General features: G+C 44.2%; 1 gene segment (V, D, J or C); it reads right to left on the minus strand.

The window, feature by feature from the left end:
- Positions 1–5,012: 5,012 nt before the first annotated feature.
- Positions 5,013–25,042, minus strand: LOC114684604. The segment is given in 5 exon segments: positions 5,013–8,667; positions 9,754–9,867; positions 10,222–10,287; positions 10,772–11,050; positions 24,883–25,042. Coding segments are annotated over 4 exon segments (618 nt in total).
- Between the last annotated feature and the right edge of the window lie 916 nt (positions 25,043–25,958).

The following is a 25,958-nucleotide window of genomic DNA, read 5'->3' on the forward strand; positions in this document are numbered from 1 at the left end:
TTAACACCCTCAAACCTTTTGAAATTACTTCTCCTACCATGTATCATCATGCTCATCAGCTTCAACATTAATTGTTTCTCTAATCCAATCTTCCATAGGTGCAGATCTTGCCCTTAATGGCCTGATTATTGTTTTGCATGCTGCATTCGCATTCTCAAATGCCAAAGCTTCAATTATTGCCTTACCAGCTTCTGAATCTGAGACCATTCTCTTTACTGCTGAAGCCAGTCTTTTGTAAAAAATCTGTAAAAGACTCTTTTGGGCCTTGCTTCACCTTTGTAAATGACTCAGATTTTTTTCCTGGTTCCTCAACTTTGTCCCATGCATTCAAGGCTGCCGTTCGACATAAAATTAGGGTTTGGACATCATATAAACATTGTGTTTGTGCTGAAGCATATTGGCCTTCGCCCATAAGCTGATCCTGGCAAACTTGTATTCCTTTATCCCTCCATTGTTTTTCTATGTTTTTAGCCTCCTCCTTAAACCAAGTCAGAAATTGAAGTCTCTGGCTGGGTTCCAGAACACCTTGTGCCAGGTCCCGCCAGTCCTGTGGTACTATCCTATTATATGTTGACCAAGAGTTTAACATTTGCTTTACATATGGGGAATGCATGCCATAAGATACTATTGCCTCCTTAAACCTTTTTAAATCCAACATTTCAATTGGAGCCCAATTATTTTGTGTAGCCATTTGATCAGGCATCTGCTGTACGGTTACAGGATAAATTAAGGGTGACTGTGTGAAAACAGGCTTTCTTTTCTGCAACCTTATGATCCCGACTTGAAACAACTTCACTGTTAATTTCTTCTGTCTGAATTTTTACAGGTTTAGCAAGTTCTTCTAAAGCTGTTATCCTGGCACTTAAATTGACTATCTTTTTAAATATTAAAATGTGGATTATTATAGTGATAAGGTGCATAATTCCACCAATACTAATATTATATAGTTGTTCCATTGCCAGACTGCCTAAAATTTCGAACAAAAACCAATTTTCTTCCAATGTACACATAAAACCCATATCTTTTTTAAACGTGGAAAAAAATTCTCTTTTAGATAGTTTCCTTTAAAATATCTGATATATTATGACTTACCAAATCTGCGTTAGAACAGTAGAAATCCGAGGGGATTTTCAAAACAGCCACCTAGTGTCCCAGGTGTAAATCCAAAGAGAAAGAGAGAGAGAGAGAGAGAGAGAGAGAGAGAGAGAGAGAGAGAGAGCAAGAAAGCGTAGCTGGCTAAAGTTTAAATGCAGCCACGTGTTCCCTCTTGTGCCGAATCAAGGCTTGGGTCTGGCTTCCTTAAGCTCCGACCACGTGCGTTGGCTTTACAGGCAAGGCTCTGTTCGGCAGGGCAACTCTGAGTTGTTTGTAGCACCGGCTTTAAGCAAGCAGGATTTAAGCAAGCAGCTCACCGATAGTCCAGCCTGAGGTCAAGCAGAACTAGACCCAGGCTCGGACTAAGAAGCCGATCGCCGCCGGCCGCCGCGTGCCACCGCCGCCGCCGCGGGCCGCCTGCCGCCCTTGCGGGAAAGCGGACCTGCCGCCAAGCCAAGCAGTTTTTAATGGATTCTTGTCACGTTGGGCGCCAGATGTTGATGTAACCAACCGTCTTATTAAATAAGAAACACAGAAACAATGTAAAAGAGAAAGTCGAGAGGTCAGAGCTCAGAGCTAAATCTCACCCTTCCTTCTGCTGTCCCAGCTTCGCGAAAAGAGACCTACTTCCTGTCGGTTAGTTTTTTTAAAGTATGTTGTTCTGCCTTCTCATTGGTTGTAAACCCAAACACATGACTGCCTCGTCACTGTCTGAATGTACAGCCCCCTAGGTCTTAAAGGTATATGTCTCCAATGCTGACTGTATCCCTGAACACACAGAGATCTTATGGGATTAAAGGCGTGTGCCACCACCGCCACACTCTTGTTATGGCTCTAATAGCTCTGACCCTGAACACACAGAGATCTTATGGGATTAAAGGCGTGTGCCACCACCGCCACACTCTTGCTATGGCTCTAATAGCTCTGACCCCCAGACAACTTTATTTATTAACATACAATCAAAATAATAATTCAGTACAATTAGATTACCACCACAGAACAAGTTTTGAAAGATGTATAGTGATGTCCCAAATACGGCATGCTCCAGATATTAGCAAACCTTTAGCTGTCACTTCTTTGAGAGCGTGGACTGCTCTCTTGTACTTTTATTTGACACACCTGGCAACTTAGTTCATGCTGCCGCTGAGTTCTTTCCTCTTTTCTTTCTCCCCCTCCTTCTCCTTCTTTCTCCCTTTCTCCCCGACCCCTGGAGATGGATGTTTGGTATACCTCATGTATGCTAGGCAAGTACCCCACCACCGAGCCTCACTGGTGAGCTTTTCAGTGAAGCAGCATTCTTTTATGGCACATCTATTTATTGAATGACAAGCTATGGGTTAGAGACACATCAGCAAAAAGATGAATACTATCATTAGTCTTGCGGAGCTCATGCATGCATGCATGTGCATGTATGTGTTTGTGTGTGTGTGTGTGTGTTGTGCATATGTGTTGAGATTGAAGAAAAAGTTGCATTTTTTTCTTTTTCTTTTTCTTTTTTTCTTTTCTTTCTTTCTTTCTTTCTTTTTTTTTTTTTTTTTTTTTTTTTTTTTTTTTTACAAATCTGATGGTTTCAGATAGCAATCTGAGGGAAATTTTCAACAGAGTTGCAATCCAGGGTGGCAGTGAGTAACTGACTAATTGGAGTGGCCAGGGACATTTCACTGGGATGGAGTGAATGAAGCATTAGGATTAGAGTTCTAGATAGCTAGAACAGGGAGGCAGAAGGAGGACTACAAGAAAGGCTATTACAGCAGAGGCAGACCGAGAAAGCAAGGAGTACATGTGAGTAAGGCTGGAAAGGAGGCAAGGGCCACAGAGCTTCGCAGGGTCTTAGAGACCCAGGCAAAGAGAGGCAGTTAGCATTCTAAGGACCTGGAAAATATATCGTTCAGGACAAGAGCAGATGTAACGGGACTGGTTAGGACTCTTCGCAGTGGTCCTTGTAGGAGATGATGATGTTTGCATGAGGGGGCAGTGGGGGGTGGGAGAAGGAGACGGGCTGGTGATTAGAAGTACTAACGTGTCTTACTGGTGAAGCAGATGTAGGGAAACGGGAGGGAAGGAGGGAGCCTTTGCCGATACTCACGGGGGCAGGGGTGAGGAGTGAATTAGTGTTTCTGATTCCAGAGCAGTACTTCCGAAGTCATGGCTTACATGGAAAACCATATTGTTGGGGTACGTGACTGGGAAGGGGTAGCTCAGGGGCTCCAGCCCGCCAAGGCATACAGGGCTTCTCAGAACAGTACCTCAGCAAGCTTGTAGTTCTCTCCTTGCCAGCAAGCTCCCTTTGGGGTAGTAATTTTACAGCTGTAGACAGTTCCAAGAGACAGGAAGCCATGTTGTACAATGCACTGAGTGCTGCCAGGGTCAGTAAGCACCCCCCCCCCAAGCATCAGAAACCAAAGACTTCTAGGGTCCAAGGCTAGAAAACAATCTTGTCTGGCCATCTTTTCACCATCTTCATTCGGAGGAGTAAGGGACTTACTCGTTTATTTTACATATTGAATACTATACAGGTACTTGCTAATTTGTTCTGTTTATTGAGTTCTACAAGGTCAATATACAGATGTCAGGTCCCTGAGACAGGGCTACTTGAAGTGTGATTCATGAGCTGGTGTCTGTAGTTGGTTTATTATTATTATTATTATTATTATTATTATTATTATTTACTTTTTACTCTTTGTTCTTTGCTCTTTTGGGGGGTCCACCACCCAGCTCTCAAATAAATGCCCAGCCTTAGCTTGGCTTATTTCTAGCCAGCTTTTCTTAAATTATCCTATCTACCTTTTGCTTCTGGGCTTTTGTCTTTCTCTATTTGTGTATACCTTTCTTTATTTCTTTCTCTGTGGCTTGCGGTGTAGTTGGGTGGCTGGTCCCTGTTGTCCTCCTTTTTCTTTTCTCGCTTTCTGATCTTTTTCTCCCAGATTTCTCTTCCTATTTATTCTCTCTGCCTGCCAGCCCCACCTATCCTTTCTTCTGCCTCGCTATTGGGTATTCAGCTCTTTATTGGACCAACCAGGTGTTTCAGACAGGCAAAGTAACACAGCTTCAGAGTTAAACAAATGCAACAAAAAAGAATGCAGCACATCTTTGCATCATTAAAATAAATGTTCTGCAGCATAAACAAATGTAACGCATCTTAAAATAATATTCCACAACAGATGTCAGTCTATGATCAGAGAATATAGGAATGGAGAGTAGGTTGCTTTATGAATTAAGTATGCCAAAGCATACCATTGTGGGGATTGCAGTTTCCTTCCCTTATCCCACTCTCTCGACCTCACTCTGGCCTTCCCTCCACCCCCCCTCCTCACATTTATTTATTTATTTATTTATTTATTTATTTATTTATTTATTTATTTATTTTTAAGCAATTCATTTTCATTGTCAGAAGTATCAGTTGTAGATGGTTTGTAAACCACGACAGTTCCTTGTCAGAGGCCCTTACCTCACAGTTTCAGCTGATCCAGTCACTTGACAGTCATGTGAGCGGCTGCCTGCCTCCCCTCATTGCCCTCCTGTCTCCTTCCTGTTTAAAGTCCTGTGAGGACTGAAGAGACCTCAGCGGCCCTCCTCCATGCTCTGCCTCCTGCACTGCCCTAAAGGATGATTCTTGGCTTGACTGTCAGCCTTTGGCTCGCCTGTAAGAGGCTTATTTCCTTTGCTCTGCACCCAGTTTCTCTTTCTCTGACCTTCGGAGGCTTGGTCCCTTCTTCTTCCTTCCTTCCTTCCTTCCTTCCTTCCTTCCTTCCTTCCTTCCTTCCTTCCTTCCTTCCTTCCTTCCTTTCTCTCTCTCTCTCTCTCTCTCTCTCTCTCTCTCTCTCTCTCTCTCTCTCTCTTTCTTTCTTTTTCCAGACAGGGTTTCTTTGTGTAGCTTTGCACCTTTCCTGGGACTCACTCTGTAGCCCAGGCTGGGCTCGAACTCACAGAGAACCGCCTGGCTCTGCCTCTCTTTTTCTTACATGCTTAGTGTCTAGTCATTCTCTGCCTGTGACTTCCATTCCTGTTCTCCATTGAGTTCCTCTGAGCTGGCCAGGGTCTGAAAATGCAAAAGCTACTATTGTCTCATTTCCTCTTCACAGACAAGGATGTGCTGTGTATCACACTGATCCAGAGCTCCCCCAACATGACAGTGGCAAGTGGAAGTGCAGTAACATTGCTTTGCACTTATGACGGGTATAATCAAAATCCGGATTTATTTTGGTATCGCAAGAGGCAAGACCTGACCTTGCAGTTCATTCTTTATAGGGATGATACTAGATTCTATGACGCAGATTTTGCTCAAGGTCGATTTTTTGTGAAACACAGCAAGGTCTATCGAACCTTCCACCTGGTGATCTCTCCAGTGACTCTTGAAGACAGTGCCACTTACTTTTGTGCCTCAGGTGCCACTGTGGTGTAATTGCTCAGGAAGCCTGTACCTAAACCCCAGGAGCACAGTTTAGGAGTGGCCCCCTTCCACAGGAAGTCACCTGCCACTTTGTCAGGCCTCCTTCTCAGTCATTTCTGTTCCAGGCTGGCCTTTAGTGGTGCCCTCAAGTGACTGCTAAGCAAAGGCCGGGCCACAGCCAGGAAGATGCTGGCTTCCGAGGTGCAGATCATCTCTCACTTCGGGTTCACTGGGTCTTTGTCACTCGAGTCTCTTATGGTTGACTGTGGAGAACTACAGCTTGAGGACACACACTCTCTCTCCTCAAGTCTGTGCTGTCTGCTGTGAGGGTAACAGAATGGTGCAGGGGCTGGACCAAGGATGTCACCATCACTGTTTTTAGTTTATCTCCGCCATTGCCTACTCATTACTGTGCATAAGTAAGCTTTCATTTGGAGACTCCTAGTGGATTCTTAATCCGCTCCTCTCTTACCTTTGTTCTGTATCTTGTTATGTCCTGGGCATTCTTTAAAGACCTAGTTTTACTTATTTTATCCTCTCTCTTTGCTGAAGAATATGCCTGGCCAGTTGTCTAAGAACTGAACATATTTTCTAAGGTGCTGAATGTGGAGCTCAATAGCTCTGGAGACAAGACCATTTTCTCCAGGAGAAACTGGCTGTGTGATATGGAAACAGATGCCCCTTCAGTCTCTGAGACACGGTTTCACCTTTCTCTACTTCTAGTAACATCTGCTTCTTAAACATACCATCAGAGTTATTAGACACAATCCTAGGGATGGAAGAGCCCAGAAGTAAGAAATGGTCTCACAGTTTCACAGCTGGTTCATGATAGCCAGGGACGCCAGGCTGTACTTCTAGAACTCTGTTGCAGCTAGATCCTAGGAGGCTTTATCTGGGTGAATTTGGGCAGGAGTTTGCATGCATTTTAGACACAGTAAGTGAAACGTAGCCACTCTGTGGAGCAGCAGAGAGGATGAGGTGAGGGAACCACAGCTCATGGTCCATCCTAAGGCAGCCAAATCTTTCGTGGCTCCTGGCTTCAGTCTTCACACACACACACACACACACACACACACACACACACACACACACGTACACGAAAGCAGAGGAAGAATAATTTTAGGGAGGGAGAGGGCTGGTGGGAGGGGGTGGGCATGAATAAGGGGGTGGTGGTGAATCTGAACAAGATAATGACATACCTGTAGGAAAATCTTATAATCAAACTTGCTATTTGTATACTAACTAAAATAGTAATTTAAAATTTTTGGAGGTTCATTTTGGTGGAAGAAATTTATAATCCTGTGATGTGCTAGGAGTTTTTCCTAGCTTGGTGGGTCAGAGTTGTCTCATTTGTTGCTGACAAGAGGCAGTCCTGAAGCTCAATGTAGTGACATTTAGATCGACACATTGTCCTCATTTTGGTGATGTAGTGAGCTCATGGGACAGCAACTTTGGGCTGACAGTCTTGAGACCTTGGTTCCATTCCTAGCAATATCTCTGCCTCACTGAATGACTTTTGACAAAGTACAAACCTTTTTTTCTGGGGCGGGGCTGACAGGGCAAATGTTTTGCTCCACTTGAAACATGAGGATGTGATCTTTTCCCAAGAACTTCAGAATACCATCCTGAGGTCGCAGCAAGGGAGCAGAAGTGAGTGCTTTGGGACTAGGCATTCTGCACGATACCCGGTGAGGTGTGGAGTACTGTGATTGCTGTTCCCTGGGTAGAGCTGGCCTATCCATCTAGATTTCCCTGAACCCAGTGACTCCCTCCTTTGGTTCGGAGTCTGTGGTTGAAGGTGGCTGGAGAATTGCCAGTGATAATTGCTCTTTCACATGCCACACCGCGACCCCTGCTTTATACTTCTCATAGCAGCTGAGGAAACCACAGTGCCGGGTTGCTAAGGCCTGCTACCTTCGTGGGTATACCAATAAAGCTGTGGCCACGCTGAGCTGCGACTAACAGAGCTGAACACCACATTGAAGGTGTTGCTGTTCTAACAGCAGCAGGAAACCAGGGCCTAGCCCCCCAGACAGGCATCTGGGGCCTGGGGATCAGGAAGCTGTGGTGTGACTGACGTGCTCAGCCTGGCTTCCAGCAGACTAATAGCTCAACAGAGCTGAGTGCCCCTTGCCCTGGTAGTCCACAGTGAGTGAAGGCAGAGGCCAGCAGCTTAATAAATGCAACAGAGGCAGGCCTGAGAAGAAAGGCAGGAAGGCACATCAAAGATCCAGGTGAAAGGATCTGTGCCCAGTGATGTCAGAAGCCCTGGGCACAGACTGGCCGGCAAAAGACAATAAAGGTGCTGCCTTCCCAGGAAAAAAGAGAGGTCACATTCCTGTCCCCGCTTCCAAAACGCTTGCACAATGAGTCGATGACAGGCCGGGCACAGGTGTTAATCTGCACCCCCCGGTACTGCGCCTGGGACTCAGCCCGTTTGTCCACGTGAAGGCAGTTCACAGAAAGAGGTGTCCTTCCTCTCTGTGTTTTACTTTCATCTTCGGTACTAGAGTGGAGAATAATTAGATGTGATTGCAGAAGCTTTATTGCCTGCTGGGAGGGCATTGAGGAAGCTAAACATGATTGTAAAATATTAGAAGCAGGAAGTGCTCAAGTCGTTGGCACCGGGTGCTGCTAGGAACACTCTCCTGCATGGCTGTGTGGGCAAATCCAGAGGGTGGGCCATCCGTGCCTCAGGAGAGGAGGAGGAGTGGGGCGCTGGCTAGGAACGGGCTGAGTGCAGCTTTCCACGTTAAGCTAAAAAGATACATGTTCTCTTTCCCAAGACCATTTTCCTCCTGGGTAATTAAGCTGCTGATTTACTGGTCCCCACTTTCTAGTTCTGGGTAAATAAAGAAGGATGGAACACCATTTCCAAAGTATACCAGTTATAAGGGGAAAATAAAATAGGTCTATGTTTTCATAGCTTTCCGAGCCTTTATAAAAGCAGTGTGTAAAGCCAGGCCCACAAACCCCACTCCCCAGGGCTTCTGGTTTTCTACTAGACCGGAGGATTAGCTAGGCTTGTTGCCTTCACAGAAAAGCTGGTTTTGTTAGCAGCTGTTTAGAGGCGGTGGTGGCGGGTCAGTTTGGAGCACGAAGGAGTTGGAAGCCTTGGATACAGCGTGTTCATAAGCTTTTGATTTTCTTTCAGGAACTGTAGTCTCCTCATGCCAGCCAGCCTGTAAGAAAAGGAAGGTTGTTACAGAATCATAGACCCTGAGGACTGGAAGGGGTTGCAGGGGTGATATCATTTTGGGGTGGCGGGTAGCTACTGAGCTGCACCACTACAGACATGGTTAATCCATTGTGGAACACGCCCCTGCTAGCATGGCAGTGGTTCTGCTAGTCAGTGTAGTAATCAAACCCACTGGCTTTCTGGGAACCATCCTTAAACCCAGACCCAGAGAAGGTAAGGAAGCTGGCCGTGGGATCAGGGATCTCGTCACAAGGTCAGGACTAAAACTTGCTTTTCTGATGCCTAGGGTAACACTCTTCATACTGCTGTGCTGCCTGTGACCTCTGGACTGAGAGTGACGTACAGGTGGGGCTGGACACCCATTTGGGAACGATTGGCTGTACTTACTGATCAACCCCACTCTCAGAATCTAGGGTCATTCCTTGAACAGAAATTGATGAACATTTGGACATACTGGGGAAAATAAGGGAGAAGAGTATTCTACTTTATTTGTGTATATGGGTGTTTCACCTGCATGTACGTCTGTGAATCGTGTGTGTGTGTGTGTGTGTGTGTGTGTGTGTGTGTGTGTGTGTGTGTGTGTGTGTGTTGCTTTTGGAGGCTAGAAGAGGGTATCAGATACCCGGAACTCAAGTTACACATGGTTGTGAGTTGTCATGTGGGTGCTGGGAATTAAACTGTTGTTCTCTGGAAGAGCAGTCAATGCTCTTAGCTGCGGAGTAATCTCTCCAACCCCAGGGAAGTGCAAGGCTTCATTGGCAAGCCTATCGCTCTCTGTCTGTCTGTCTGTCTGTCTCTCTCTCTCTCTGTTCTTCTCTACTCCCCTCCCTCCCTCCCTCCCTCCTTTCTTTTTGAAATAAGGTCTTGTTATATAGCCCTAGCCAGCTTGATACTATATAGACCAGGCTGGTCTTGAACTCACAATAATCCTACTGCCTCAGCTTCCCAAGTGCTGACATTATGGGACAGTACCACCACACTTTCCTTGTTTGTCACTGTTTCCAAACCTCCTTTACCATTTATGGCATAATTAGGGTGGAGCTGGGACTATGAAGTGACCACTTCTTACCTTAGAAGAAGAAGTACTTGGCAGTGAAGAGAAAATTGATGGCCACACTCTTGGCAAACAGCATTCGTAGCCCCAGCACTGTGAGGGACATCATATTTACCTTCTTGGTGTGAACTATGATGGAATAAAAGTAAAACAGCGGCTTCAGGAGAGAGCAAATTTCTTTCCACAGTGCCATCAACTGTCACCAGTCTGCCCCAAATGGCCATGGTTCTTCCTGACCTACACACCCAGTGTGGTGCGAGACAGCATTCAGAGCCCTCAGGCTCCTGTGCCCACCCAGACAGGCCAGTTTGGGAGACACTGGCTCACAGCCTGGCAAGCTCTACTGGGATGGAGGTTGAGGGAACCAGTGGGCTAAGTATGGTTTTGTTGTTGTTGTTGTTGTTGTTTTCTTTTGAAATTTGATGCTTTGTGGTCTCATGTGTTGATGACAGAATTTGTCTTAACCACTTGATTTGAACTAACCTTTTGGGCCATGGCAGGTCTCTGAAGTTTGTGTGGCATTTTCATGTTCTGGTGGTTTTATATTATCTAGAAAAAAACACAATAGTAGTTAAGATTATGTTGGCAACCAAGAGGCAAAAGGAGGAGACTCTAGGTTGGTAAACTGAGGACAAGAGGGTCATGCAGCTGTTTATACAGACAGGATTCCTCTTGTTTGGCATCATCAGGGCATCAAGATGCTCTCTAATTTGTAGGCAGAACAAGGATTTTCAATTGCATGATGAGATAGCCTCCCTTGTGGAATTTTGGTATTTGTTCTGGAGTAAATGATATCTTTGGTGCCAGACATTTATATGAAAAAGACTGTGTTGGTGAAGATGAGGGATAGGATTAAATAAGAGGAGAGATGCAGAACATTTCCTTCTTAGCCAGAGTTGAGAACCTTCTTTTTCTTTCTTTTTTTTTTTTTACCAGCACAATGCTAAATCAAAAGTAATCTATGCTGGCTTCGCACTGCTCACTTCTCTTCCCTTGAGTTTCCCGTCTAAGCTCCTTCAAGATAGATACTCACCGAGAGAATTTGCATGTGGTTCAAAGTCAGTGGAGTGCACAGTTTCACTGTTGTGCTGAACTGAGCATGTCACGGAATTGGAATCTCCATACTGACCAAGCTTGACGGCACTGTACTTCCCACTGGGTGAGATGACTATAGCAGGGTCAAATTCTGCTATCTTCTTGGATGATTTGAGACTTATAGTCACATCCTTGGGATAGAAATCCTTCACCAGGCAGGCAACATTCGTTCCATTTTTCATGATGAAAACAGATGGTTTGGTAGGTGGCTGAATTTCTGAAAATACAATCAACTGAGATGAGAATTTACAGTATTATGAGAATTAAACCAGTGTTGATTAGAATCTAGAACACTCTATACCTTGTTAGTGGTGTCCTAGATAGCATTTCATGGAAGTATGGACAAGGTAAGAGGAAAGAAGGGGCAGTTAGTTTCGAGTCTAATAAGGAGCTGAAATGAGAGAGGGTTGGAAGAACGATGGGGTATGACAACTATAAAGAAGTTTCTAGAACTGAAGATCTAGTATGGGGCCCTGGATGTGATCCCTGGCACTGCATAAACCCACCATAGTGCTATGTACCACTTATTCCAGCTGGGAGGTAGAAGGAGGAGGATCAGGAGTTCTAGGTTATCCTTGAGTACCAGCCCAATCTTGGCTATATGATACCCTGTATCAAACCAAATCAAAACCAAAACCAAACTCAAAAAGGGCTGGAGAGCTTATTTGGTAAAGTGTTCACTCTGCGACCATGAGGACCCGCCTCAGATTTCTAAAACTCATGTAAAAATGCCATACATGGTGGTATGTGCTTGTAATCTCAGCATTGGGGAGGCAGAGACAAGAGATCTTCAAGGCTTGCGGGCCAGCCAGTCTCACCTAATTGGTGAACTCCAAGCCAACAAGAGACCCTGCCTCAAATGATGTAGATAGTGTTTTTGAGAATAATTCTCAATATTGTCCCTTGGTTTCCATGTGTTAATGTGTGCATGCACTGGCACTCACACGTGTACCTGTGCACACACAAACATTAAAAAAAAACACTCAAGTTTTTGGATAAGCTCCATTTTAGTTATCTATGATTTGTTCATTAGCTGGACAACTAAGGTCAGGCTGAATATCTATCTGTGTCAGTTGGCTAGTTTTAAATACAGGAGCCTTTGAAGGAGATAGTGGAAGGTACTCATATTTTGCATTGTTCCCCCATCACCTCCTTTTGGTAAGACCAATGGCCCTATACTAAGTACTGCTGTAATGCTCCTTATCAAATTCTCTCAGAAACTGCAACCCTGGTGAGGATGGGACTCCTGAGTTTCACTGTCTCTGACTGTGGATTGGAGTAGTTGTTCTAGGTTGGCAGGGTTGATGGATTCAGGGAGACAATAGCAGGCATACAGACAAAGCATTGTGGTTAATGGAGTAAAACTTAACATTTATCCTCACTGAAGCGGGGGACAAAGAGGGAACTCTAGGAAGCCTCATGGTATAGCCTACCCCAACCAGGCTTGTCTTGGGGGCCTTATGGGAGTTTGGGAGACCTCTTTAACATGAGATAGTGAGACTATGTCAGTTAAAAACACAGGCTTCTAGAAAGGTCTGCATAATCAACTGAAACTCAGAGCAGGGCAGTTGGAGTCATTGTAGGGTGTTGCCCCCGTTCTGTAGACTGGAAGAGATCCCACTGAGAGTAAATGGTAGATTTCTCTCCATTTGGGTGGGCACTGATTCTTTTCTAAGGGCCTGGCCACTGTACAATTTTTGTTTATTTCTGTTTGTTTGAGATAGTCTTTATATGTATATCAGGCTGTACTCAAACTCTTGATCCTTTGGCCTCACTCAGCCTTCTAAGTGATAACATTACAGGTTGGCTACCTTCTAGGAGTCATTTCTTTTGAGACAGGGGCTCATGCATCCCAGACTGGCTTTGAACTTGCGATATGGTCAAGGATGATCTTGAACTTGTGATTCTTCTGTTTTCATCTCCTGGGTGTTAGGATTGTAGTCACACACCATCAGAGGATAATAACTATCATTCTTAGGAAGTACTTACTGACGTAAAACAAGCTAAACCCATCTCTTGTTTTATTCTAAGAGGGGCTGTGGAATGAATGCTGGTGCTGGAATTGGATTCTCTGCCTACTTCGCCTTCCATACCTCGCTTTGAATATAACCCACCATTATTCTAGGTATGCACTTTTTTCTTTCCTTAAAACTGGAAGTCTTGATGCTTTGAGAAAGACAGTAATGATTCTCTCATACTGCCTGGTTGAAGCCTCTGAATTGTGATAAATTTTGTGTCCACAAGGTTTGGATTCTATGTTATCTTTAAATAACCACTAAAGAAAGGGCTTTGTCATTACCTACAATAAGAAACAACCACTGACCTGTGAGCAGATTTCTAATACTAAGATTCATTTCTGACTTTCAATAGTAATTTCTCTTGTGAACATAGCCCATAGTATTTACTAGTAAAGAGCTGGGGTTATTGGTATCAAATGAAAACTATGTTGAATTACAACATACTATTATCTCTTATGGGTTGTGATCAAGACACCAGGTCTCTTGCTAAACAGAAAATCTTACTAGACAGAAAATCTTGGTAGTGCATATGCAAGTAGAAAAGAATTGACTTTTCTATTTGTCTATCCAGAGGTGGGTTGGAGTTCTAGCAATAGGGTCCATGGTAGTAAAGCTATAACCAAATCAGTTGGTCTGAACTGGTTGAAAGGAGTGACTCTTAGTGAGAAGGTGCCTGCTGATCTCCACAGTATAATTAGATCATGGCTATCCCAAGAGAATAAGCTGTCCTGAGAAGCCTTCCTCATGACTATGTCATAATTATATATATATATATATATATATATATATATATATATATATATATATATATATATATTGTCCATCAAGAAGCTCAAATGAAAGATTGGGATCTGTTCTGGCACTCAGGGCAGGAGACGAATTCCCAAGATTCTGACTATGTTGGCTTTAGCTCTGGACAAGATTGGGTTTCTTTTTTTTTCAAAGAGTTTCTTAGAATTATCCACCCTCAACCCTCGTGAGAAAAAACTTTGCTTGTTTTTTTTTTCCTTACACACTCAAGTCACTGACAGCAAGACTGATAACCTCAGCACTAACGGCTGAAACCACAAGTCTTTGTCACTTGTCTTCCTTTGGGAACTTGGTATTTCTTGTTCATGATCCTGTTTGTGGCTTGAGATGTATTGTGGTTGATTTTCAAGAGAATTAGGAGTTAGAAATTTGTTCAATAAAAAAGAATCAAACTAACCAAAGCAGGCTCAAACTCATTTGGTCAGTTGTTCAAGAGTACGGTTCGATTTGAAGAAGTTGGACAGCGAAGGCTTGATTGGACTTTTGTTGTTTGGGACAGGGTCTCTCCAAGTCATTAGGACTAACTTCACACCCAATCCTCCTGCCTCAGCTTGCTGAGTGCTAATATTATCAGTATGTGCTGCTCGGCCCAGCTGCTTGTGTGGGATTTTAAAATCTAAACACATCAAAAAATTATCATTGATTAACACTTTGGGTCAGGCAGATTATTTCTGAATAACATGAACATTATAATACAGCTGGCAAGGTGGATGTCTGAAGAATTCCATGCAGGCACATGCTGAGACCTGAACGTATTTGTTGAGGTTTCAAATTGAACACAGTGCATTGATTTAGTAAAATGTTTTCTCAGTCTCTCTCCCTGAGTTAAGATCCATATGTTTAAAACAATTGAAAGAAGAGTTTATTAATCAAATAATTGGCCTCTGATTGGCATGGTAACTAAAGAAAACAGAGATCTGGTTTGAGTTGACCCTTTCTTTTTAAATAAGTAGAATGGACTCCATGTAGCTGTCACTTGGAACTTAGTCTGTTTTGTATTTGATTTAAACAAATATTTGAACATAAAATTTAAGTGAAAAATCTCATTGTTTATCTTTTGAGAACAGTCTCTTATTATTCCACAAATATGACTATATTTCAACACTTTCTTTCAAATGTATTTACTTGGACAATACCATTTTGTTTTCCGACATTCTCTTATGAGGACTCATACAGTGCTAAAATTACATGCTGGCAAACAGCAGAAAGATAAGAGAATGTCCTTTCTAAATTTCCTTTATGACTCACAGACTTAGATATTATCCACTGTAGAACCACCCAGAGCATCTTATTGGTTCTCTAAGAATGTGGCATCTGTAATACATGTCACTCAGAGTTTCAAGGGTCTTTGCCAGTCTGGGATTTCACTTAAGTCCTAAAGTTTTCTCTACCTGGTTACTCTCACCTGGTTAACCACTTGTCTCCAAAGCTTTCCTAGCTATGGGACTTTTGTGCTCTGTAAGGAGGCATGTGGACTAGTCAGCTTAGTAAAGGTATTTGCAGAAAACAATCCATTTCCTGGGAAGTTTGAGCTTAAGTGCCCCTGTGACTCCTTTCCTCCCAGGGCTGCATTTATTAGTGTAATTTAAAAAAGATTATTTTGTTTTCTAGATTGATCTGAAGATTCAGGAAATAAATGAGGACTAGAGTTTTAGTATCTATATATTAAAAATAAAAGAAGTTACAAAGGCATGTTAGCAGTCCAGTGTCCTCACTCTGGCCCATTTCCTTCTGCCCACTCAATTGTTGAAATGTAAGAGAATCTGCTAGTTATAATTAGTAATATAATCTGGGTAGTAGCTCTAGTCTCAGGACTCAAATTATCCATAGAAATATAGAAAAAAGTCAACTTACGGGGCTCCACAAAGAGCTTTGTGCCAGTTCCAAAAAACATCTGTCGGGTGACCCAGGAGCACATTATCACCTTGCTTTACAGATAACCAGGCTGGGGCTAGCCCTGAGTCAGAGCTTGAACATCTGTACCTTGCCTTGGAGCCTGCGTCTCAGCCTACAGAGCCTACAGTTCAGAGACTTACAAAGTTGTCATTGATGGGACAGGGAGCTGAGTGCACAGAATGTCCCTTTCTTTTGAGCTAATAGTAGCTGAATGTTTGGATAGGAAAGTGAGCAGGAAGGCTCCATCTAAGAGGTCCCGGGACAGGGCTGAAGCAGGACAAGAGAGGCTGACAGACAACTGACTTCAAGATGCAAAATTTAACTCCTAGTTTATTGGGAAGGCTTTCCAAGAAAACCACAATAGCTGGATACAGAGACAGAGTTCTAAATTTCTTACCCTGACTGAAAAAAGCAAGGAGAGGAGGCCTGAGGAACATCGTTTTTTCATACTTTGGTTCCCTTTTCTTGAACCACAAATGGTATATCTTGATTTGAATCCTCTTTTTCCTCCACTACTCAGATGAGTTTCATGGTAGCAATGAGTTTTCTTTCTAATGACTGAGCCTAGAAAAGGGGCAAGGACCTGCGGGTTGAGTAACAAAATGGCTGTGTTTGGCAGGTGCTGTAGAGTGCATGTAGGTCAGTCCTGGTGTTGTCCTCATTGAGTTTTGTTTTATAGTAATCATCATGACTATGTGGATCACACCATTTCATCACCAAACTCGAGCAAGAGCTAGAGCCGGGGAAAAAAGAATGACAGTGAAGGAGGACCATTCCTTGAACTGGAAGCTTGATTTGAAATTCTCACTTTCCCCACCTGTGCTTCACATATCACCTTAACTGCCATCACTGCAGGTAGAAACCAGAGAAAAAAGTAGAACATCATCGGGAAGTGTGGTCAGTGTCCTAACAGAACAGAGAGTAAGCACTTATATTTTCAACCTCCTTAGCCCCAAGGCTCCAAAAAGTGCAGCCTCAAAGATTTGACTCTTAACACAGAAGATAGTTCTGCATTTCAAGTGGAAATGGTTTAAAGAGAAAATGAAGCACAGTACTTTTTGCTCAGATGCAATTTGCCAAACATCAGTCAGACTGCAATCAGCTATCACATAAGTTGGCCTTCCTCCTTCTCTTCATTGCTCTGATGTTCTTAGAGGTAAGAACACTAAAGAGATCCCATGGTTTCCCTGGGAGCAATAGGCAATGAAGAATGCTTACTTATTAAGTAAAAACCCTTAAGGTTTTATTATCCTCTGAAAGGCAGAGACCCAGCTGACAGTTCCAGTTACTTAAGAGGGCCAGGTTCACCACTTCCCTATACCTTTTCCTCTTCTTTCTTTCCTCTAGAATGAGAAAAACTCACATGTCACCATGTAAGAGATAATAGCTGCCTCGTTGGCCTTGGCATTTTGGAAGCCATTTGAAAGACTTGTTCTCTGGCTTGGCTCAAGTGCTTGGCTGTTGGAAGCCAAACCTCTGACTATAGACCCTGGATTTGCAAACACTGGACCAGGTTACCAGTGGGTAGTACTTCCAGGAGAACACCATCACTTCTTTATTGTTTTGGAGTCAGTGGCTGTGCTTCTGTGTGAGAATATGGGTCCCTGAGGCCTTGTGCAGACTCTCCAGATTTATGGCTAACAGAAGAGGTAAGTGTGACTCTGGCTAGGATGGGATCTTGGGGATCACTTAGTCTGCAGTCATCCTTGCTGGCTTAATGCCAGTTCTCAAAGAAAGAAAGAACGAAAGAATGAAAGAAAGAAAAGAGACCAAGATGGATGGATGGATGGATGGATAGATGATAGATAGATAGATGATAGGGTACATCTAATGCCTTCTTTCATGTCTTTTCATTGTTTCTACTTCCCACATCATGACTGCAACTCTTTTTCCTTTGAGATCAAGAGAGGCTCATCTCAGCTGGAGCTTCTGTTTTCTAATCCCTGACCAGAGAGAGGGTCAGAACCAGAAACCTGACCTACAGCTTTTCAAGGTGGTTGTAGAAGATTTATCCTTATTCATCTTTAGGATAGAGTCTTCAGTTATGTATCGGGTATTTTCTTAAGAAAAATCCACTGGTCCTCAAATTTTATTCTAATTCATTGCAACAAATAATGAGTTTCAAGTTTAAGACCCCTCCCTGCTCAATGTCCGGAGAAGCTTCATTTATTGAAAAACTGTGCTACAATAACTCCAAGGCAGTAGTTCTCACCCTTCCTAATGCTTCGACCCTTTAATACAGTTCCTCATGTTGTGTTGACTCCCCCAACCATAAAATTATTTCATTGCAGCTCCATAACTATAAATTTTGCTACTGTTATGAATCGTAGCATAAATATCTGGTATGTAGGATATCTGATATGTGACCCCTGTGAAAGGGTCACTCAACCCCCCAAAGGATCACGACCCATAGATTGAGAACCACTGCTCTAAGGAGCTGAGCACAAGTTGATTCTGTGATGAGCGGGTGCCCACTTCCATAGTTAAGCTGCATTGTTACAGCACTAGCTTAGGTATCATTTGCTTTGCTACTCATCCCTTTCAGTCCACCTCATCTGTTTGGATAGGGTTGGTGGATTAGGATGTGGGTAGCATGAGGAATAGAATCTTGTGAAGGTTTCTGAGATCTAAGCATTGCATTTTGCAGCCTGCTTATCTCCTTTTATCTTCTAAATGTTGACATTTAGGGACGTCCCTAGTTTTTTGGCTACTAGCTCCTTAACCTACCATCTCTTATCCCTAGATTTTGCTGAAGATCTCATTTTTTTCCTAAGAGAAAGGAATCATTTTGGTTTTGCTGAACTGCTCAGTGGCCATTGTAAGCAAAAATAGTGATAGGAAGGCTCAGGTAAGCTAATGACTGACAGATTATGCATCCGCAGGACAGGGAAGGGCAAAGTGCTCTGGGGGTGAGGGCCACTGAGAGTTGGGTCTGTTCAGGAGTTCAAGAGCAGCCATATAAACCACCATCCACATCAGAACCTTATACTACTTAACACTGGTGTCTACACCACTTTAGCAGTCGTTGTAAGCAACTTCATGAGCTGGTATTATTAGATCCATTCCACAGGTGCTGTCCCTGGAGGTAAAGACAGCAAGTGTGGCCAGGCCTCTTTCTTATGCCTTCGAGATCCCAGTTTCCATTCATGGAGTCAGGAAAATGGGTGATAGGACTGGAAATGGCACTAGTTCTCACTTGTTCAACCTCCTGTGATCAAACACAGGCTGATAGAAAGATACGTAAAGAAAGCTGAGTCTCTCAATTGGTCACAAGATATCCCCAACACTGGACTTGGCAGTGTTTCTTGCCAAATTTGGTCTTATTATTTGGAGTATTGTTAGTATCATAGTGTGTTCAAGCCAAAAAGTTCCTTGGAGCTCTTTCATGTAACCATAAGAAATTAGAGTTCCGTGATGTCACAGAGTTGCCAAATAGGACGAGACTTGGCTCTGAGTTGTCATTGAACAAACTGCTCATCATACCTCATGACCGCCCCCTACCAGGATGACAGCCGTGGCCTGGGCCAGTATGTGGTGAAAGCACAGATGTTGAACCATTTTTCTGGAAGACAATGAAGCCTTTCCAGAGGGGACATGAGCTCAAGAAGGCTAACTGAAAACCCACCCTACATTTTATCAGACGTTTTCCCTGATTCTAAAATCACCCCTTGGATGATTACCCCCGCTGGAGGCAGTTTTCAGTCATTTGAGACCTCTGATCTGGTGACTTAGGAAAATAGTCAAGAAAGACAGTGTCAAAAGACAGTGTCACAGAAGAAGAAAACAAGTTACATGATTCGACCTCTGGATGGACAGGCTCCCCTGAGAAAGAGAAGCGTTTTTTCCTCAGCCGGGAAGCCTAATCCAAAACCAATTTGCTTTTCCTTTTACAGCAGCCCTCGCTTCAGATGCCAAGCTGTGTGAGATCCACTGGGGGATTTCCTGTCCCACGGTCTCATTTCTCTTCTTCTAGGGGCTAGCTAGCCTCCAAGACAAACAGAAGGGCACATCTACGGCATGTAGAAATCCAGCTTTTCTCATGTCCCATTTTAACGAAATTTGCCCTCTGAAGGAGAGATAAGGAATGTGGACTGGCAAGGAGTTTTATTACTACTACTACTACTATTATTACTATCACTATTTATTAATTCAATAGTAACAAAAGATAGAACGCCTGTCCCAGAGCAGTCGTTTTTAAGCTTTGGGCAACATGAAGGTATGGCAAAGCTCCATTGAGTTGTGGACTTCCCTCAGCCTGACCTTTTACAAATTCTGCTTCAGGTCAGTGAGAGCACTGTGCCACCGCCAAGCGCACACAGCAGCTGTACTTTCTAGTGCATAGTAGCACCAGAGTCCACGGGAACTACATGTTCACGAATGCCATGTTTTAGCAAACTTTAATGCCATACTCATGCTTAGAAGTGACTGCTAAATTAGCTCTGTTATTTGTAAAACATCCCGCCCCCATAAGATTGCCTACATGTCTGTCACTCAAAAACTCAAGGAGAGACTAAACATTTTCAAATCAGTTTAGAACCCATGGAAGACCGAAGTTCTCTGAGAATCACTAAAATAAAGGGTCGTTCTTAGCTGTGGTGAACGAGATGTCAGAAAGACCCTTAGCCATTACCATCTTCATGACATGTAGGGGGCTCTATTTTCTTCCTTATAAAGTGAAGAAATGCCGTCTCTATTGGTAGGTTATAAGACAATGGGAGAATGAGTATAGAGCATCCTGTAAGCTACAAAGCACCAACGTAATTCTTAGAATTTTATTAGGTCTAGACTGAGGGAAGAGGAATTTTACTTGAAGCAGGAGAGATGTAACTTCAGGAAGGACAGAGCTCAGACTCAGGAGGAATGCTGGGAGCGGTTATGGGGGGAGAAGGAATCTCACTTTTAGTCCTCTTTGACCAGAGGATGGTGCTCACTTCCCAGGGTTACAGTTGATGGCTGGAATCCAGGTCTCTCTATTCCTTGACCATTGCTCCAAGTCAGTTATGATCTCTAGTCCATTCTCTAGCCTTCCCTTTCAAATCAAAGAGTGTAAGTCCTTCCAGTAGCTTATAAGCTACCCTTCCCCACCTTGATTACGAGCTTAATTTCTCTGACTGTCCCATCCCACATCATCTCTGTATGCATGTTAAGTCGTGTGTGTGTGTGTGTGTGTGTGTGTGTGTGTGTGTGTGTGTAAGCCAGAGGTAGATGTTGGATATCTTCCTCTATCATTCTAACTTCCTCTATCATTCTAACTTCCTCTATCATTCTAACTTTTTGAGTTAGAATCTTTCATGGAACCTGGAACTCATTGGTTAGGCCAGACTATCCTGCCAGTGGGTCCCAGGGGTCCTCCTGTCTCTGCCTTCCCAGTACTGGATTGCAGGCGTGTGCCACTGTGGCAGGCTTTTTACATGGGTTCTGGATATTCGAACTCAAGTTCTCGGATAGGCATTGTAACCCTTGACCGACTGAGCCCTCTCTCCAGTCTCCTTTCCAATCCAGTTTCCTGGCACTCGTTCACTCAGCCACAGCCTCCTGACCGATCTTCACACACCCCAGAGAGCACCACGTCCCCTTGGCCTGGGAGTTCCGTTCCTCCGGGGAGCTGCCGGGCGCACTCTGCCACGTCAAATGCCACCTCCCCAACAAGACCCCGTCACTGAACATTACACACGGAGCCTTTCTACTTGTGCCCTTGCTCCTGGTTCTTGGGTCCTGCCTCGTTGTCACCTGCCGCACTGTTTGACCTTGTGTCATTGGCCTTTCCAGAGGAAGACGTTTGACCCGCCCTGTTTGGGCTGACTCTTTGTACCTAAAATAGTGCTCGGCACCAGTGAGAGTGACGTGCCCCCGGGCTGCAGAGCCGGGCTCCGCTTTGCTGCTGCAGTTTTCTGGCGTACTTCCGTGGGTTTCCTTCTCCTTTATACGGGTACCAACTGAGGTGTCCTCCGGTGGACTGAGTCACTCGTGTCAGAAAACACATTCGGTGTCTTACAGGTCCTTGTGGACAGTAAATCTTACCGTGTTTATCTCCATGGACCCAGAGGGATGGGTAACAAATCAACAGTAATTTTTAGATGGACAAAAGGACTATAAATAATAGAGCAGAGAAGGGACTTCTAGGAGTCGGAAAGGCCTCACATTGTAAGCAGGCACTGGGGGAAAGTTATAGCGGTCCCTGGTGGGAAAAGGCTCTAGGTAGAGTTGCACACATGAAGAAGACTCTGCTCTGGGAGAAGCTTATGAGAAAGAAATGGGGGAGGAGCACTGTTGAAGAGCCAACTGGGAAGAATAAGAAAGCTACCCAGGACCTCCTGGGGGAAGGTAGACATTCTGATCTCTGTCTAGGCCTTTCTATGACTTTAAAGCTGCAATGTGAGTGACGAGCCTGCCTTCCACCTCTTGGGATGGATGCCTCTCTGGGTATCTGGTTTGAATATAGGGGTAGGAGCCCTTCCTTGGTGAGGGGGCTGTTGGAAAGGAAATAGCGTGAAGTCCTGATGGGGTGGCTCTTCTGCATGGCATGGGAAGTCCTCCTCGTGTGGAGAGACAGCCTGATGGAACAGCAGGAATCTTAAAAGCACAGATGCGGAAACCACACAGGTGATTCAAATTGGAGTTTGGCTAAGCTGTATGATCTTGGGTAACCTCCTCCCAACAAGATTCATTTTCCTTGTTTGCAAAACACAAAATGGTAACTAATCCCAAAAGATCATCTTGAGACTGAACAAATGAACTGATACAAAGCAGGCACTCAAAAAGCATTTTTGGATGTAAGGATGGTATGTAATAACAGACAGCATTGTAAGACACCCTTACAGCCTCTTTCATTCAGGAAGATGTTTCTGAGGACGGTGACCCTTTTGTTAACTCCTGCCCTGGACACTTTCAAGCACATGTTTACATTCGGCGTCTTACTGCATGGCATCCCCGGGTTTATTCTCCATGTAAACTCTATCCACCAGCCTAGGATACCTGGTGGGACCTGCTGCTGGGTGTAGATAGGATCAGCCAGGCTAGGGTTTCCTGGAAACCTTGCAAGCAAGAGCTTGAAAGGGGCTTCCAAAGAAAGAATCAAAAGAAAGTTGGTTTCAGAGAAGACAGAAGGCCCTGTTTGCAGCTGTACCTCATTAATCCAGCACTGGTTGGCTAAAAAGGAAGGCGCCATTGAAAACTATTCTGGACCCTACCCCCTAGATGCGCCTTATCTTCTCTAGCTCAAAGAATAATGTGGCGCACCGGCTGGGTGTCTGGCAAACTTCAATTAATCACATCTCTTTTTTTTTGGAGGGGGAAGAGGGTCATATCCATCTGTCACAGTTTGCCAAATCATTTTCCTTAAGTTCACTCACTTTTGAAGTTAAAATATAATTAAAAGGAAACTTTAAGCCATATGGATTTGAGAAGTGATTTCTGCTATTCTGCACCTGGGGGACTCCACGGCCCAGTAGATCAGAGCACTTTAACTCATTAAAGAGCTCCGGGAACAAAGGGAGATTAGGGAAATCGGTCACTACCTCGCTGGGGGTGGGGACATGCTGTTAGTTTTGTGAGAAGTTTCAAAGTCAAAGAAATTTAAAGGCAAAAGTCTGAGTGGCACGACTTTACAAACTTCGACTGTAACCAAAACAAAAGCGGCAAACTTTAGTCTCAGCTGTCTCTTTCCTGCTCCGGTCTCTACTGTAGGTGGCCTGGGGGGGGGGGGGGGGGAGCAATGGTCAAGGAATAGAGAGACCTGGATTCCAGCCATCAACTGTAACCCTGGGAAGTGAGCACCCATCCTCTGGTCAAAGAGGACTAAAAGTGAGATTCCTTCTCCCCCCATAACGGCTCCCAGCGTTCCTCCTGAGTCTGAGCTCTCTCCTTCCTGAAGTTACATCTCTTCTGCTTCAAGTAAAATTCCTCTTCCCTCAGTCTAGACCTAATAAAATTCTAAGAATTACATTGGTGCTTTGTAGCTTACAGGATGCTCTATACTCATTCTCCCATTGTCTTATAACCTACCAATAGAGATGGCATTTCTTCACTTTAAAGAAGAAAATAGAGCTCCCTACATGTCATGAAGATGGTAATGGCTAAGGGTCTTTCTGACATCTTGTTCACCACAGCTAAGAACGACCCTTTATTTTAGTGATTCTCAGAGAACTTCGGTCTTCCATGGGTTCTAAACTGATTTGAAAATGTTTAGTCTCTCCGGTTCCGACAGTTCTTTGAGTGAGGAGAGCCTGACCCACGACAGTCTCCCATCTGGCCTCTCCAGAGCCTTCTCTTGACCTTGTAAAACAAGCTGAAAGTCAAAACAGCAGGGGAGAGAGCAGTTGTTGCTTTCCTAGACACCAGTCTGGTGACTTGTGGCTGCCACTGGTGCTTAGACTAGACTTCTTTGGGACTAGCTTATTGCTAGACTTCTTTAGCAGAGTTTAGCTTACTGGTTTAGTAGACTCCTGGTTTAGGGGCAATATCCGGCTACCTGACTATAATAATTAACAGCATCTACTGAGTGGAAACCACTATCTTTTTTAATAACAAGAAATTGTTGAATTTCGTCAGCAACTTAAATGATATTAAAAGATACTTTTTGTGTAGCATACACTCAACACTGTTACTGTGACTGCTTTAGAACAGCTAGGAGCACAGATTCTGAAGGTCCATAGGGACTTCCCATAGACGTTTCAAGTGTCTCTTGGTTGGGAGTCCCACAAACTCCCTTAATTCTTATTCTTGGATCTGGTCTTCCTGGGAAACACACTGCTCCATCCTTATTTCTCTCCGGTAACAGATTCTATCTACAGTTTGAACTAGAAGACACGAGTGTCTGGACACCTTCCTTCCACGGAGGACTGTGCTCACATATTTGTAGTGAGTGGCCACTTATTCTGGCTTCACGCTCCGTGTCCAGGACACTGGTTTCATTCTATGCTCTCCCAGGAGAAAGCGTTTGACCTATGGAAGGTCAGCATTATTTAAATCTGGAGCCACTGCTATGGGATCACCCAGGCTCAGATGCATCCTGACTCTGCTGAAGCAGTCCCACTTGGGTTTCTACAGTTCGACTTGATTCCGTGAAGCAGGCACAATTCTCCCAGGTTCTGAGCTGCATAGGTAATTTCAAACCCCCCAAATTCTACTTCTTTTTATAGATACCCCAACTCCTATGGAGCAGCTAACCATAGCTCACCTCTTCCAGACATCTGCCTTGACACCATTGAATCACTATTGGACACTATTGGGTTTATCCATAATATTCCTTTCACATTTCCTCATACTTCCACCTAGGTGGAAGATCCCTTAACCCCAACCAAATCCAGACAAATAAACAACTTACTTGGTTCCACGATCACTTGGGTTCCTTGTCCAAAGACGAGTTTGTCTGTAGCACAGACACTGAGGCCATTCCAAAAACCTCGACGGTTCTTCCCCGCCTTCTTTCTGTAGACTTCATGACTGCGGTGTGGGGGTGGCGGGGGGGGGGGGGGGGCGTTCATGCTTCTGTACTTTAAAGATGGCACTGGTCACTCATCCAGATGGCTCCTCATGACTTTGCAAATGTGTATAAGGATGGGTTTGCTTACAGGAGGTTGATGTTTGAACAGCATGTGGGAACGACATGTTCCATAGTAAATGCTTCCGGCACAGTACACGTGTGACATTCTCTTAACTGTGCTTTCTGCTGTTTTAAAGTGTTTCCATTTCTTAGACCCACATAGAACTGTTTGTCTCCGAAAGCCAACACTGTCAGGTCTTTGATCCACAACTACTCCCGAGTTGAGGCTTTTACACTTGTCCCGTGGCTTTAGGTCAGAGAATATATAGAACAGCAAGGGAGAGGGAGAAGTGGTATGAAGTGATGGTTTGTTTCAGGATAAAAAAACTTCAAAATTGTTAAGCGTGGCTGGTGAATTAGCCACAGACAAATCAACCTCCTCTCAAGCCCACCTTCCCAAACTGCAAAAGAAAAGAACTTGGGCAAATTTCTCTAGGGACCTGACTTCACAAATTCCGTATGGAACGGCTCGTTTAGTTCTTCTAGTGCTGTAGAACCAATATGAAAGCATGGCAATGGTACACCTTCCAACAAACGCCTTTTTGTATTCCTCATTGGTAGCGTAAGTAAATGATGAAATAACATTTTTTTTTACCCAGGGAACAGGTAGAAGGCAGAGGCCTGCCGTGGGAGTCATCTTTTGTCCAGTCCACTTTCTGACATTTCCAGGCTTCCAGACAAGGAGAACAGGCTGCCCCATTGTGTTTATCCTCCATGGCACCTGACTCAGGCAGGACGCTTCCCAGGGAGATGGTTCTTCACCCCGGGCAGTTTTTGTACAGGTCCCCAATGGGGTTTGAACACTGTGCTCGTATCCCTCCAATCACGGTGCTGTAGAGCTTTACAAAAACCTTCCC

Source organism: Peromyscus leucopus, chromosome 9 (assembly GCF_004664715.2).
Source record: "Peromyscus leucopus breed LL Stock chromosome 9, UCI_PerLeu_2.1, whole genome shotgun sequence".
Taxonomy (NCBI): Eukaryota; Metazoa; Chordata; class Mammalia; order Rodentia; family Cricetidae; genus Peromyscus; species Peromyscus leucopus.